The 17,180-nt window shown below is 33.1% G+C and overlaps 2 protein-coding genes and 1 non-coding gene across 3 annotated transcripts; 2 read left to right on the top strand and 1 right to left on the bottom strand.

Annotated features, from left to right (window-relative positions):
* Positions 1-1,239: 1,239 nt before the first annotated feature.
* On the top strand, positions 1,240-2,807 carry LOC120198056 (probable histone H2A.1). The gene is made up of 2 exons (XM_039199454.1): positions 1,240-1,544; positions 2,344-2,807. The coding sequence occupies exons 1-2, from the start codon at positions 1,335-1,337 to the stop codon at positions 2,593-2,595; spliced, it is 462 nt and encodes a 153-aa protein (XP_039055385.1). The 5' UTR covers positions 1,240-1,334; the 3' UTR covers positions 2,596-2,807.
* Positions 2,808-4,350: 1,543 nt separating this feature from the next.
* TRNAK-CUU lies at positions 4,351-4,423 on the top strand. The gene has a single exon. It is a non-coding gene; the product is annotated as a tRNA-Lys (tRNA).
* Positions 4,424-6,284: 1,861 nt separating this feature from the next.
* LOC120198055 (soluble inorganic pyrophosphatase 4-like) lies at positions 6,285-9,772 on the bottom strand. The gene is made up of 8 exons (XM_039199453.1): positions 9,542-9,772; positions 8,585-8,722; positions 8,069-8,097; positions 7,574-7,747; positions 7,341-7,406; positions 7,130-7,250; positions 6,941-7,022; positions 6,285-6,594 (listed from the first exon to the last, which is right to left on the bottom strand). Exons 2-8 carry the CDS (start codon positions 8,718-8,720, stop codon positions 6,552-6,554), a joined length of 651 nt encoding a protein of 216 aa, XP_039055384.1. The 5' UTR covers positions 8,721-8,722; positions 9,542-9,772; the 3' UTR covers positions 6,285-6,551.
* Positions 9,773-17,180: the final 7,408 nt, after the last annotated feature.

Raw genomic sequence — 17,180 nt, 5'->3', positions numbered from 1 at the left:
ACTTAAACTTGGTTGCATGGTTTGAACTGTTTTTTTTTATTAATTTGGAGTAAGTACAATGTAGTATATGTTCAGAGATAACTCTCAATCATTTGACATTGAATACTCAAACCCGAAATCTCAAAGAATAACAATAATTCATTTACCAACAAGATCGCTTAATTTAAATAACTCATTTTCTATAAGTACTAATTTAGGTTAAAAAGTTAAATTTAGGTATCTAAGTTGAAAAAGAAAGTTTAAATACAAAATTGAATTACAGCCAAGTTCAAATATTTAATTAGACGAAAACAAGTTTAGATATGAAATTGAATATTAAAGCTAAGTTTAAGTTCCAAAATATAAATTTCCCCATTTGTATCCTATTAGCATCTATACTAAATGTCCGACTAAGTTTTATGTCACGAACTATCTCCATATCAAACTTAATTGGTAAATAATTAATTCATCTTTAAATAAAATAACTCAAAATTATTCTCTGTCTCACTTAAATTGTCCATTATTAATTGTTTTAGGATCAATTTTTTTACTTTAACTCATTATTATTTAAAATTTATTATTGATAAAAATGTAAAAATATATTTTTTTAGAAACACTCAATCAAGTAGTTTTGAAATATATATTTAATAAAATTTAATTTTTTAAAATATTTAAAATAATCATGATCAAAATTTAAAAATTTTAATTTTTTAATTTTTTAAAAGATAATAAAAAACATTTTTAGTTGGACGAAGATAGTATTATACAAGGACCAAACCCATAACGTATACGTTTTGCATACAAACCTTTTATCACTACGCACGTAGTCATTTGTTAATTTGATTTTACTAAATATAAATTTTTACAAGAAAATTTTCTTTATTATTCTTAAATAGATTTGTTCTAAACTCGAACGTCCATTTAAAATCTGAGAGGGTATTCACACCCGACCCGCCCGTTTGCCATCCCTATATGTATGTATGGATAAAAGAGTAAAAAAAATAAACATCCATAATAGATCATATTAACAAAATTAACAAATTGGTGATCAAATTATAACTACTCCATAATTAATTGATCATTCATGTAATTTACTCTTTTCTAAATAATTCATACAACAGTCGCATTGGGTGATTCCATTTCACGAGGATCATGAAACATGTTATTCCTCCACTGTCGATTAAGTTACAAATCAAACGGCTTAAAACCTCTCAAAGTCCCTGAGCTAAATCGACTTCCCTTCTCCCTTTCTTACCCACTGCCATATAAATCGCAGCCCTTTCTGGAGAAAAATATTACTGCGGAATTCATTTTCAAGTCGCGCTTTTTCCTCTTTCTTTCTGCATTTCGAAGTAATGGAAGCCGGTGGGAAAGCGAAGAAGGGAGCTGGAGGAAGGAAAGCAGGCGGTCCAAAGGCAAAATCGGTTTCTCGCTCCGTCAAAGCCGGATTACAGTTCCCGGTCGGTCGAATCGGCCGTTACTTGAAGAAAGGCCGTTATGCTCAGCGTGTGGGAAGCGGTGCTCCGATATACCTAGCTGCTGTTCTTGAGTACCTCGCTGCTGAGGTAATTTCATCTTTTCCGTTGCTATATTGCTCTCTTTTTCACATCACTAGTTTGACATTTCAGTAATTTACATGGAATCATGTCCTTTTTGGTTAAATTAGCCCTATTTTTAGTTTTGACGCTTTCGATTCACTATGTAGGGTTTAGTTGGTTATTGGAAAAATGAAGGAAAACCTATGCCCCAACCTGAATTAAACAGTTCTGCATGACTAATTTGTTTAAAGTTCATTCAATATTTTATTGATAGTAAAATGGGTTATCTTGATCAATAAAAAAAAGTTATACAATTGGTAATAATTTTGGATATAACAGAAAATATTTTGACAATAATTTTTTTATATTGCAATCATAATAGTTATACAATTTACATAAATTATTATGGAAAATATTATATTTTTGTTTTTAATCTAAAATATTACTTGGCTCTAAAAAAGTTGCTTTCTTGGTAAGGTTTTTTTTGTTATAATTGATTTTTGCCTTTTTGAGTCTTATATTAACGGGTTATATTTTATACTCATCTATAACTTAATGGTTCAAATAACTTGTACAATGAGCTAGGGTTTGCTTTTATACCAAGCCTTTGTTCAATATGAGTTCAAACTTAGACAAACCTTCTAATGGTAAAAACAGAGCTAAGGAAAATTAATTAGATATGTAAATTGTGGTTTGCTTTTGATTCTTTGAGAAATGGTTGCCATTGAATTTGGTTTTCCTTTTTTTGGAAGGTTTCTTATGGTGGGTGACTTTTGAATTTTAGATACCCTTGGTGTTTTTTAAAATTGGTTGTCTGTTTTTCAAGGTCCTGGAGTTGGCCGGTAATGCTGCAAGAGACAACAAGAAGAAGACAATCATTCCAAGACATGTTCTTTTGGCTGTGAGGAATGATGAGGAGCTCGGGAAGCTTTTGGCTGGTGTGACTATTGCTCATGGTGGAGTTTTACCGAACATTAACCCGGTTCTTCTACCAAAGAGAAGCGAGAAGCCATCGACTGAGCCTAAGTCACCATCGAAGGCTGCAAAGTCTCCAGCAAAGTCACCTAAGAAGGCTTAGTATAGTCTCTGCTTTGCTTTTTCTGGTGTTTATGTAGCTCCTTTTTTGTGCTCTAGGTGTAGATAAATGTTGATGCTTATAGGAAGTTGGGGCCATTTTACTTCAAATTGCATGTGTTGAATGTATGCAATAATGGACCTCAATTTTCCATGAACCGAGACTGCTTGTATGGCATGAGATGGATATCTTTTGGTTCATTTCATTTTGTTACTTTATTTGCATTGTGTTCTTGCTGTTTGATTAGATGGGGCTACTCCCACTTATTATGACAGGCCTTGAAATTTACGTTCCCCAAGATTGTGCTATCAGATATGGTGAATATTATATTGTAAATGAGACGAGATAAATCATGAGTTATTTAAGATTGATTTAATCAAAGTTTGATCGATATTTGAATTGAATGAAATTGACTTAGCTCAAATTTGACTCAAATTTTTAATAAACAAAAGTGAGTTATTTGATATTCGACTCTAAAAGCTTATGAGTTATTAAAAGAAATAACATATTGAAATTTTAAAATTAAATTTTAATAAACAAAAGTGAATTACTTGATATATATATATATATATATATATATATATATATATATATATATATATATATAATTTAAGGTTTTGGTTTGAGATTGAAATGAATTTCAATTTTTTATTTTGAGTTTGAGTCGAACTTGATAATTTTAAGTTCATGAGCTTTTGAGTCAATTTAATTTAATTTTAAAATTTTTAAGTCGAATCGAGCTTGATTTGACTCGTTTACCGCCGTAGCAAATATAGAGATGCTTGTGCTCTTAAGAGTTGATATAGATTTTTTTTAACTCTTACAGCAAACATCACCATATCCAAACTCTTCAAGGAGAAAGGCAACTACGGGCAGCCGAGGTGATAGCCCTTCTAAATCACTCGTGTCTGGCAGTATACCACCAGTCATATAACACCAAACTATAATCTTACATGTCAAACCAGTTCAAGTTACAGCACTGCAAATGAAAACCATGACAAATGAATGTAGAAAAACATGGAGCATCATCAAGCGTATCCTTGTCAAGCATTATTCGATCAACTCAGCCAAGTTGGGATGAGACTTTTTCATGGAATCTGTGTAAAACGAGTTCCTCCTCAAAATGATGACAAAAAAATTAACATTAATATACAGAATATGCAGTTACCTAAAATTCTATAAGGAGTTTGAGTGGGTGAAGAATCTCACGTGGGATCCTATACAATCACAAAAAGTTTAAGCTAGATTACTTAAGTCTTTAAAACAACAAATTTTGATGATGTTGATTTCGCTTTTCTATGTTGAGCATACTCAAGTCCATCTCGTATGGGGTATGAAGAGTAACGATAAGTTCAGTCTCATTTGCTTATGGTTTGTTAAGCATGGAATCCACCTCTTCTAAAAGGATGTATTTTTTCTTGTGGTTAAATCAATTGAACACAAATAAAATTTGAGTAAAGAAGAATACTTCAACAATGAGGGAATGAAAGAATTTTCAAAGGTAATAAGATGCAATCGAATCAAGTGTTTACATATAAGAAGACTAGTAAAAGATACTTGTAAGATTATGTGTGATATTATGGAGAGAATTTCAAATAACTTTATACCCCATAAACCAGAGACAAATATTTAATCAACCATTATCGTCATAAAACTTCAATCTTCAACATAAATGTTTAATCCTGACAATAAGGATAATTGTTCTCATGCCAACTTAATAATGGATCAACATATAAAATTCATGTTATAGCAAGCAAAGCCCGTCTAGCTCAGTCGGTAGAGCGCAAGGCTCTTAACCTTGTGGTCGTGGGTTCGAGCCCCACGGTGGGCGTTTTTTTTATCCATACTTTTTGTTGTTGTTTTTACCTTTCTGCTGCTATAGCTTGGCTGCAAGGGCCACATGGGGGGGGGGGGGGCAAAATAAGTCAATTGCGATGAAAAGAAAAATTCAAACGTAACTTGTTATTCTTTGGCAAAATTTAGCATGCAATATTGACATATATGCTGAAACGTAGCAGCCAAGCATAATAACTGTGTACAGATTGTTGCTGTCCCTAGGATTGTGTTCATTGATTAAAAAATATGAGTAATTCATGGGTGAAGAAAGGAACAATGACCATCAAGGCACGGTTGGTTCTTCAATGGATCGATTAATGTTTCGAGAAAGCAAATATGGAGGGGCTGATCTTAGCATTCTCTTGTAGATGAATGCTTATTTTGTTTTCTGCTACTGCCAGTCACCTGCAACAGTAAATGTAGGGCAAAAGGAATGTTCCATAAACATTGAACATTGTGATCCTTGGAAAAACAAAATTAAACATTTCTTACCCCTCCTAGAAGGAGTTACAAGTTTCAGAAATTAAGCAAACTGTGGTGAAAATTCCAACATAACTAGTTACTCTATACCTGTCCTTGGAAGAACTTAACTTCTTCATAGAGCTTGTCCTTCTGGTTCAACCCAACCATTGCAGTTTATCTTCCATATCAAACTTTATTCTTTGGATTCTCTCTTGTAGCGAACCCCAATAACAGTGTGAACAGATTACTTCTATTTTCTAGGATTGTATGAGAACTTCCCCAATATGTATTCAGAAGAGAAGTGTAACTTAATTTCAAATTAGGTAAAATAAGACTTAGTGATACCATTGGTTTAAATAGTTAAAACATGAGATTTTAGATGTAATGATCCGAACTTCCGAGTCAACGTCCGAGCGTTGACCCGTGTTATTGATGGATAAGTCATTTAGGGTTCGGGTTTCATTAGGTCAAATTTGAGCTCAATTTGACGAGTTTTTGGGGCCTTTTGTATGCAAATAAGAGTTTTGTGAACATTTAAAAAGTGAATAAAAGTTGTAGGGTCAATTGGATGATTTACTCATTTTTCTTTGAAAGTCGAAATTCCTACTATATATGATTAACTCATTTTAGGAGCTGAAAACTCCATTTCATATCCATCTCTTAGATACCAAAAAATTGAAGAAGGTGGTGAGTTTTCAAAAGCAGAATGAAAGAGAAAGGTGAGGGAGAGTTGGTTGTCATGTTTTTGAACTGTTTTATATATGTCCTAGATGTTATCTTTTGAGTGTTGAATACAAGTTATTGGTTTTCTTGAGTGTAGGCTTGTTTGTATGATTACAATGAAGTTAAAATTTGAGTTTTATGAAATATACTCAGGAAATTTTATAAAGATAAATAAATTCAAAATTTCATAAAAATAATTAAAAAGTGATCCATACATCATAGTAACTATGCATTAATATATTTCTGTTCAAAATAAATAACAATCGATTTTGATTAATATTTTAAAATGTACAAATTTTTAAATGATGGAAGATCAGAAAATTTGGACAACACAATTCTTAAAAAATCATTTTAGCAATAATTTTGAAAGTTCACCCGAGAGATTAATCTCTTATTCCATGATAATGTTAGTGGAGTTTTAAGAATGTAATTGTTTAGTTCAATTTTTATAGAAAAAAGCTGTTCAAGCTAGAAAATTTTGTTTGCTGTTGGGCATGACTACACGCTTTACTTAGGATTAATCTTAAAATTACTTGTACACGCATTGAATCAAAATCCAGATATAATTTTAAAATGTAAAAAAATAGAGAACCTCGACTTAAGTCTGAACACGAATCAATTGATGAGTTTGGAAAAAGAAAGCAGACACGTAAACACCCATAGGACAGTAGTTCCGTAATAATAATAAAATAATTCAAAAGATGTGGTTCGTCAAAGACGGTAAATAAAAGTGGTGGGCATTATACAATCCCCCCAAAAAAAGAAAAGAATCGAGTGAAGCAATTACTCGTTACAGTGAGAATTAACTAAAATTATCGCCATCATTGTCATAAAGACATTTACTTTGTTGCAAAACCAGAGATTATGAATTTCTGGTTACGTGAAAAGGGACTTAAATGTATAGCAGGAAATAGCTGGGACATAGCAATCGCGCACAACTACCGCCTTAAGCTCTCCACGATGTAGTCCGCGTACAGATCCCTTCAAAACAGAATGTTGAAACAAAATTATAACACTTTCTTGAAATTGCAACAGAATATATATAAATGAAACAAAAGCCTCTGAAAAGCTGTAAAAGCAGAGATGGAATGCGAGGTGATGGGGGATAATCGTATCTTTAAAAATTTTAAATTATCATATATTTTAAATATTTTTTTTATATTTTATAAATTCATTAACTCCTAAAATTTTAGAAGTTTGACATCTACGTAAAATTCTGTGTACAGTAAAAGCAGCCCCACTTACGCATGTCGTGATTTAGCTATTTTTTCGTATTTTGTGCATGATATTGTGAGGTTCAGCTTAACGACAGGAAACGATCACTTACATGGAGTGCTGGATTGCCTCATAAGCAGTAGTGGCAGGCAGAAAGTCATTAACAGCAACTTCTTTGTTCTCATTCTTCTTGTCTGCAGTATTTAACAAGGCAAAAAAAGGTTAATATATCCTTCCCTTTACAAGTTACATATGCTTTGCTAGTAAGAATAATTAAACTTTAGCCAAGAAAGTTACATACAGTCTTCAAAGAAGCGACGAATTTCAGCCAGACGGTGAGGTGGGAGGTCCTTTATATCATTGTAGTGACGATACTCGGGATCATCAGCACAGACAGCAATAATCTTGTCATCTTTCTCACCCTGCATTCACAATATTTCACAGTTATACTCGTTTGATTTAAAACATATATCCAAAATTTGGGAGTATTTTAATCAGTGGTTAATACGTACCTGGTCTATCATAGGCATCAGACCTATAGCTTTAGCACGAAGAAAGCATCCCGGAATAACTGGTTCCTAACATAAAAATCATAAAGCCCTTAGCAATATGAATTGTAAGTACAGCATATGGACAGACTAGGGCGATACAAGAGAATTTCAAAGCATGGAATGTGTTTCACAACAGTGCATTAGCCTATGGCCTATGATATTTTCGATTAAAAAAAGGTAGGTCAAAGACCTACCTGCATAATAATCAAGACATCCATGGGATCATTGTCTTCACAGAGAGTGCGGGGGATGAACCCGTAGTTGTGAGGATACACAACTGATGAGTAAAGCACGCGATCAACCTTTATCAGACCAGTTTTCTTGTCAAGTTCATATTTCACCTTGCCTCCTTTCGGGATCTCAATCACCTGCAGATATTAACCGCGTCTTCAGTACAACAATATCAAGTTAAGAGATCATAAATTAGAATACAACTCCAGCCATAATATATCTTGAACAAACCCACATATATAGTGCCAAGGCCTTTCATTTGTTTTCACAAATAAATCTCAAACATGATAACCAAAAAATATGACCATGGGAAAACATCTAAAATGCCAAATGTTTAAGAAATGTATTAAGCAAACAACCAAAAGCCTACGTAATGTAGAACTCTATGAAGCATTTTATCGAACGTTGAACATGCCATCCAAAACGTCAATGGTAATGACTAGGTGAAGGTAACTTACACAGTTGAAAACCATTGGAGCTCCAGGTCCTATAAGAAATTACGAAAAAAGTTGAAAAAAATGAGTACATTGTTAGATTTACATCACACCCAGGGTTTCAAATAGCGGCCGAATAACGGTATCGCGGTTGTTATATCACGGTCGCGGCGGTGTCTGAAATCGCTATCGCTAAAATAACGGTGTGAAGCGGGATCACACCAATAGTGGCGGATCGCGGCTGCAATTTAACGGATCGCGGCCAATCGCGACAACAACGGACTGCTATTCCACTATTATTCCATTATTTTTTTTAAAAACATGTTTATTTATTAAAAAAATCAACTCCTTCGAAAAAATTCAGGCAATATCTACAATGACCGCAATAGCATCATTGTATCCGCAACCGTGATAAATGAAACGCGACTGAAAACGTGACAGCGAACGCATTTAAAACCCTGATGACGCCAATAGAAATAAGTCGATAACCACCCCACCACACACACACGAAAAATACAGAGCTTAAGTTGACATTCATACCGATCTCAAGATCATGCCATGGATGGGCAGCAACAGACCTTCTGGTCATTGATGAAAGAATCCTTTCATTCAAAGGAGGATGTGAAGAGTGGTGAGAGTTAGAGGACTTGATTGGAGTCTCAATTGGTGGTGCCATCTATGTGAGTTACAAACAGTATATCAATAAGTACTGTAAAATGTATAGGCACGGATTAAAAATGTCATACAAGATTCTCAAGTTAGAAATAAGAAACTAGAATACACAAAGATCAAAAAGTTTAATTGATCTGTTACAATTTTTTTTCTTTAAATTTATCCATCACATTACTTAACCAACTATATGCTAGAAAATAAGTATCTAAAACAATTTTTTTGTCAGAGTGGGATATGACAATAAGCAAACATCTCAAGGCAAAACACTCAAGAATCTAAAACAAATTATGTAAAAAAAACCGAAGAACTTAGCGTATTACAACTTTTCTTCCTCTCTGTTTCGTAAAGTATGCATATCAAATAATTAAGTTTTCTACAGAGAAAATGATTTCCTAGCACAATCTTGCTCAGCGATTCCACGGTGAACTTTTGAGAAAAATTCTTGAATCAAACAAATCAGCAAGAATAACACAGTAAACACTAGATCCACATAACTACTACAGAATGCTAAAAGGAGAAAATACAGAACCAAACTTAATATTTAAAAACCGATTTCAGCTCAAAATCAACAACAGATAAATTCTCACCACGAAAATGGAAAAGAAAAAAGAAAAAAACAACTTATCTCAGAGAAAATATAACTTAAAGCAAAAGAAGAAATGAAAAATGTGTATTTCTTCCATGATGCAGCTAAATACAAGCTACGACTAACAAGAAGAAGAAGCAATCAGATCCAGCTATAGATCATAAACAAGGAGAAACGGAGCTTAAAAAAACGAAAAATCAAAGATCTAAACGTTGAAAAAAGGCGTTCAAGAAACGTACCTGCAATCGGTTTCCTGCTCTTAAGAAGATGAAGCTGTCAAGAAGCTAAATGAAGAATTAAAAAAAGGCACAGATCTCAAAAAACCAAGAGAAAAGGCAAAAATGTAATGAGAAGAAGGGATGGAAACCCTATAGGACACTTTGAGTAGAGGAGCAAATGAAAGCTTGATGCCTTCCCGCTCTCTATCCTCGTTAGAATTTAAAGGCAACCGAAGCGAGTAAATGGAAAATAATAAATAAATAAAAAGAGGAAAAATCCTTACGTTTCATGCGGTGTGGAGTGGGAAATAAAAATGGGGTGTCGCCGATACGTTTCGGAGGCGAATAAATCGTGGTTCTGAGTTGGAATATCCGGGGTTACACGTCGTCTGGTGATTGGGTGGTTAGAGTGAAGAATAGTATGGGACCCACTTACCTCATCAGTTTCCAATAATTAACTGGGTAAAACGCAATAGAGATCAGTAAAGTATTCTCAAATAATTATTTTGATCATTTAACTTTTAAAACTTATAAAATGGACAGTAAAATATTCTCAAATAATTGTTATTATTCTTCGAGGTCCTGGATTCAAGCATCATGTATGTTAAGAATATGAACGTTAATTGTCAAATAGTTAAGAGTCTTTGAACAGATTATATTATACTCACCCAAATTAATATATATATATAATTAATGAATTTAAATATGAATATGTATTTTATGTTTAAACGTGTCATACTATTATGTTTACAGTAATTATTTATCAGAGAAAATGGATTTATTTAAAATTTGGGGCCGTTTTGTGATAGAAAATGGAGGAGTCTCTATTACGACGCCTAGTTTGATTCTCCAAAATGGTTGGATACTTCTGCTTAATAAAATGGGATGTATTACTCTTCTTGTGGGAATTTTTATTATATATAGTAGGGAGTTCAAGGATTGTTCGGTATGAATATTAAATTTTTATGTTAATTAATTATTTTATTGATAATTTTTATTTAAATTTTTATTTAAATTTATTTAAAAAGATTTTGAAACTGTCACTGATTAAATATATATATATATATATATATATATATATATAAAGAATGAAAGTTTTGGACAATTAATTTGTATATAATATCAGCAACATATAATAGTATTTAGGTGAAAGGTGTAGAAGTCAAGGAATAAAATAATTAATTTTTATGAGGTGGAAAAGGTGGGTTGAAAGCAAAGCAAAAGATAACGTGTAGAAATCTTCAATCTTGTCGTGCTAGTACGTGTTGGAGCATTGTAGGAATTGGCAAAAAGCCCCTATCCCTCAACTTCCCTACATTAAAAAACTAAAAATAAAAATAAAATCCCAAATTCTTTCATTAGTCCTTAAACATTCATAACTTGTGGATTTAGTCACTGTTTCTAATTTGATCATTTTAAGTCCTATTACTTTTTAAATTATAAATTTTCAGTCCTGACTTAAAAAATAACTGTTAAATCTATTAAATCAAATTTTACTGTTAGTTTATGAGTTGTATATAAGTCATAGATTCAATTATTATTTTTACTTTTATCATTTTAAGTAATTATAACTTAATTATATTATCTTTCTAATGTTTGAACCGTGATTAAATTTTTAAATTTTAAAAAGCAAATAGATTAAAATTGATCAAACTAAAGTATATAGACTAAATTTATAATTGATGCATACAAAAGGGGTTAATGATAGGGTTTAACCTTAAAAAAATTAAGGGTTGACGTTAATTAATCCCAGTCATTCGCCCTGCCAAATACGCGGTTTTGATTTTCTAGAGGTAAAATATAAAAATAACCACTAATTTATGCTAAAATAATCTTTTTGGTCATTTAAATTTCAAAAATAACATAACAGACACTATATTTTCTAAACAGTTATAAAATGACCATTAAACTTTATTAAAATCTTACAAAATGATCATTAAATTTATTCAAATTTTATCAATAATTTAATTTTATAATAGTTAACTAATTTAAGAGTTATTTTTATGATTTCTAAATTCTTTTAATAAAATTTCTAAAATTTTAATGGCCAAAAAGTATATTTTATGTAATTTTTAATTGCCGTTGGACTTTTTGTTTTGAACATCCTACCTATGAGAGGGGATATTAAACTTATAATCTAAAAGAAAAAGAAAATGTAAACAAAAAGCTTTCAACTACATACTCTAAAAGTTGTTAACAATTACTATTCGACCTTCTTGACACAGGCAACGAACAAAGGAAACATATGGATATGACCGACCAAGTCAAGCATTCTTGAAGACCACCACTTGGTGATTTGTTGAATTCTTAAACTTTCGCCTTTTCTTTAATCTATTTCATGCTAACATAGTTAATACCTATTTGCCATATGTTTGAACCAAGATTGGTACTTTTGCTCCTATTTAGGTTAATGTTTATGTTATCCTTTATGCTTTTTTCCCCAGTGGTTTGTTGGTTAGTCGTTAGATTCGGGCATATCTTGAGACAATTAATATTTAATTTTCGTTATCATATATATATATATATATTATTCTTTTGCTTGTGAACCGACAAAGTTGATAACGATTCTCCGTCTGTACACATTATATTTTGTGTGATGCGTAAAAAAAAATCTTATTAAGGTTGAATCCTTAGATGGTAATCAACGATTTTATTTGAATTGATATATGGTATATTAAAATTTGATATTCTAAATATATTTGTTAAAAGAAATAATCTCAAACAATCTATTTATATTCTCTTTATAAAAGATATAAAAAATTATTATCCAAGTATTTGGAAATATTTTGACGGAATACAAAAAACTTGTTAGATATTTCTTTTTTTTTTCTCTTAGTTAAAGTATGTAAATGGTCTGTCGACTATATGACGACGCTTTGTTAAATTCATTTAATATTAAAAGTTACAAAATAGTTTCTCGATTATTAAGAAAATAACAATTGTTTTTTAAAATATACATAATGCCACCTTTTTTCCCATTTGTAAACACCCCCCCCCCCACATATATATATATAAAAGATAATACAAACTCTTTAGATCCTTCTAAATCAATGCTCTGGCAACTATCTATATTGTGTTAATATTAATGCTTAATAAACTCTCTATATTCTAATATTAATGCTTAACATTCACCCTACTTTTCAGGACTTCAAGAACTCCATCTGAGACCTTCATCTTGTGGTGAAATGAGGAAAAATAAGCACGTGAAAGGGGTTTGATAAGACCGTTTGCATGTTGATGATAATCATGAACATAGTTGATGCAAACCGTGCTAGCTCCAACCTTTTCCCGAACAAAATGAAGATCTAATTCAACATGTTTTGAACGAGAGTGAAACACCAAATTATCACTCATTGCAATTACGCTCGTGTTATCACTCCATACAACGAGAGTTTTGGTGCATGACATACCTATGTCTTCTAATAATGTTTCAATCTAAGTAATATCAGCAATAACATCAGCAATGTCACGATATTCGACCTTTGTGGTCGAGTGAGACACTGAACATTGGCGTTTAGATCCCCGTGAAACACGATTACCACCAAGAAAAACAAAAAATCCTAAAATTGAGCGTCGATCATCAATATTACTTACCCAATCAGCATCACTAAAGGCTTCCAAGTTCAATCCCAATGATGGCTTTCGAAAGACCTAGCCAAAGTCAAGTGTACCACTCAAGTACCTCAAGATACGTTTCATAGCTACCCAATGATGCTCTCGTAGGTCATGCATATATTGAGCGACTTTATTGACACTAAAAGCAATATTAGGACAAGTGTGATTCAAGTATAAAAGAGCTCCAACAACACTCCTATACAACCAAGGATTTGTCAGCGAACTTCCTCCATCCTTGCAAAACTTCGGAGCCACAACCATTGGAGTAGGAACAGGATGTGCACCTCGCATGCCCGTCATGTCAAGCAATTCAAGGATAAATTTATGTTGCCGTAAAACAATAGTATTAACATCACGAGAGACTTCCAAACCCAAGAAAAAGTTTAACTCTCCCAAGTCTTTTAGAGCAAACTCACGACCCAACAAGGAGATGGCTTATTACACATCATCAATATTATGCCCAGTGACAATAATATCATCCACATATACAAGGGGGAAAAACCAAGCAATCACCCTTACGTCTAATGAATAATGAATCATCAACTTGTATCCCTCGAAATCCAATATGAATGGGAAATTAGCGTAATTTAACATACCAGCTGCGAGGTGTTTGTTAAGACCATATAACACTTTATCAAGTTGCACACCAATTGGGTACCATAAAAAAAATGTTGTTCAAATCCCAGAGGTCGAACCATGAAGACCTCCTCACTAAGTTCTCCATTAAGAAAAACGTTATTGATGTCGACTTGGCGTAATTGCCATCTATGCATGACTGCAAGAGACAAAACCACTTTGACAGTAGATGACTTAATAACAGGGCTGAAGATATCATGAAAGTCTTGGCCGGGAACTTGGAAAAAACATTTTGCCACTAACCGAGCTTTATGCTTAGCAATCGACACATCCACATTTTTCTTAATGAAAAACAACCACTTAAAACCAGTTCCATGTATCATTGCGAACCAAGGCATCGTACTCCTCAAAGACAACATCTTCCCAAGTATGAGAGTTCAATGCCTAATGATCAGTGATGGGTTCATCACCATTTAGCAAGGCTTGAACAATGAAAACTTTTGGCTTGAAGATTCCAACTTTGCTCCGACTGACCATCGAGTGATTATTGGAAGGTAAGGAAGGAGCAGTATTGGTAGCATGTATATCATTTGGCTCTTGTGAATCATCATCAGGTGTTGTTTCAGGTTGCTCAGTGGAAGCAGACTGCCAAGGGGAATAAGTGAAAGGAATATCACCCATCATGATTCCAGTTGGAGCAGTCGAAGATGAAGCAAAATCTGCCAAAGGGATAACACCATTATTCGAAGGAGGTAATGAAGACGCGTGATTATATAAAACATATGAAACACCAGGCACCACATCAAAGGATGTGCAAGGAAGATAGCAACTTGAAGAAAACCCATTAAATCCAAATTTTGCCATGCAAATAGAAACACAAATTAGTCAAACTTAACGTGTCGAGAGATATAAATCTGACCATTTGATAACATGCACAAGTATCCCTCATGTTGCACACTATAGCCAAGAAATGTGCATGCTTGTGATTAGAATGAGAGCTTGTGCGATTCAAACGGACGAAGACAAGAAAAACATTTACATCCAAATACTCATGAATACTCATAGAACAAATATTTTCCAAATAGCTTCATGAACGAATAACTCAAGTAGGCATCCGATTGATTAAATACACAGTCGTCACCACTGCATATGACCATAATTTTAAAGGTAATGAGGCTTAAGCTAATAATGTCAGTGTCGTTTCAACGATATGTAGGTATTTACGTTTAACAACATCATTTTGTAAGGAAGTGTGAGGGCAAGTGAGTCGATGTCGGATTCTTTCCTCTTGCAATGCCTTGGTGAAAGTCAAAATTCATCACCTCAATCACTTTGAACCTCCTTAATTTCCTTGTCAAATTACACCTGAACCATCTACTGAAATAATCGAAAAGCATACACAGCTTGGCATTTGTCTTTCAATAAATAAACCCAAGAATACCTTGTGCAATCATCAACAAATAATACATAATAGCGATACCTATTGGATGTAACATGCGGAGGACCCCATAAATCAGTGAAAATTAAGTGAAATGGATCGACATAAATGGTTTAAGAAGAAGAAGAAAAAGACAAAGAATAACTTTTCCCATATTAATAGGCATAACAAATTGTGATATTATTAGTTAAGGTGGCATCACCATTACAATTTCTACACACAATAAGAACAAGATCGAATTCGTTTCCTCATAAAGTCCACTTGTCTCACGACCTTCAAGTAAGATCGCATTCGTTTCCTCATCCCGAATTATGCATCTATGAGCATAGAATTCAAGAAAAATGTGATTATCTTTAGCAAGAGTAGAAACGAAGACCAAATTTCAAGAAATATGTGGAACATGAAGAAGATTGTTCAAGTGTAAAGTGTGAGTAGAAGTAATTAAACCGGATTGACCAACTTTAGAAATTTACAAACCATTACCATCACTAACAACAAGCTTACTCATTCCGGTGTATTCTGTTAAAATATGTTTTACAAAGTTTTTGGACTTGAATTGAATTTGTTCAAAGTTTTCAAAAATAATTCAAAGTCCATTAAAAGTGAATTTGAGCACAAAATTGATTTTCACGTAGGAAGTAGTGATAATGTTCTTACAGTATCGGTACTATATGAACAATATCGATATTGTTCATGTGGTACCGATACCCTAGGTAAGAGAAGTATCGATACTCTCAAGGTAGTACCAATACTACCATCTTGCTCAAATTCCAGAATGCAAAATAGGCATCGATACCCAAAGGGGTACATATACTACTTTACATAGTAGTATTGATACCATGAAGGATAATATTGATACCGTTAGGCCAAACATCTAGTAACGACTAGTTTTATTTAAATATTACAAATGTAGTATCGATACTCTTTATAGGAGTATTGATACCCTCTATCCTGGGCAGTTTTATTTTGCAGAGAAAACATCTCCAACGGCTCCAAATCATCCTCAACGGCTAGAAATGGCTACAAACTCATTCCAACATATAAATACAAGTTCAAGACACTTGAAAAAGAGTTAAAACACCTATCCAAGCAATCAAACACAAGAGAAAAAAATTCATTCTTATTTTCCTTTCTCTTGTAAATATTGTGTTTTTGTGAGGTTTAATTTGTAAACACCTTACCTTGTAGAGGTTTCATTGTTTACTTTTTTTATCTTTTTGAAAATGGGGTTTGGTTCTAGCTAAGCCTTTGAAAAGCTAGGGAGTTTGTAAATGTTATCTCTTTGTCCTTGAAAAAAAAGAACAAATTAGTGGATTTGTTAGAAAATCCTAAGTGAGGAGCTTAGGTAGTGGATGTAGACTTTGGTTGAGAAAGTCGAACCACTATAAATCATTGTGCAACAATTTTCTATCCCTTTCATTATCATTGTCCCTGCAATTATCAAAAAACCAATTGGCAAACTTTTTCGGTTGTCATTTGAGCTTCACAAATCCTAACAATTCTCCATACTCCTTAAAATTCTCAAAAAGCCAATTCACCCCCTTGGAAAACTTTTTAGGTTATCATTTGAGCTTCACAAATCCTAACATATTCCTCACCTCCAACAACATTACAAGCTTCAGAAGTTACATGATGTGTGGCTCTAGAGTCCATAAACCATTTCTCAGCCGATTTCGATACACCTTGAGTACCCATAGAAGACTGTGACTCATCTCAACAACCATGACAGAGGAGTTGCCATTCCATGCTCCAAAATGACCAACACCACAAGAAGCATTTGGAATAAGAGAACACAATTGAGTAGAGGAACACGAGTCGTGTTGTAAGAAGGATGACCACCAGGTGAAACGTGTTGAAAATTTTGATCAAATCAATGCCAACATCTATCGACCAAGTGACCAATCTTGCCACAAAACTGGCATTGGATCCTTGGTTTTCCATGACCACGGCCTGCCTGATGCAACGAAGAAGAAGTAGAAAGCGAACCAAAAGATTGAAGATTGCCATAAACAGGGTGATCAGTTCCAAAAG

Source organism: Hibiscus syriacus, unplaced genomic scaffold, assembly GCF_006381635.1.
Source record: "Hibiscus syriacus cultivar Baekdansim isolate YM2019G1 unplaced genomic scaffold, ASM638163v2 tig00117056_pilon, whole genome shotgun sequence".
NCBI classification, from domain to species: domain Eukaryota; kingdom Viridiplantae; phylum Streptophyta; class Magnoliopsida; order Malvales; family Malvaceae; genus Hibiscus; species Hibiscus syriacus.
Note: the sequence above shows the minus strand (reverse complement) of the source record. Positions and strands in the feature narration are given on the sequence as shown.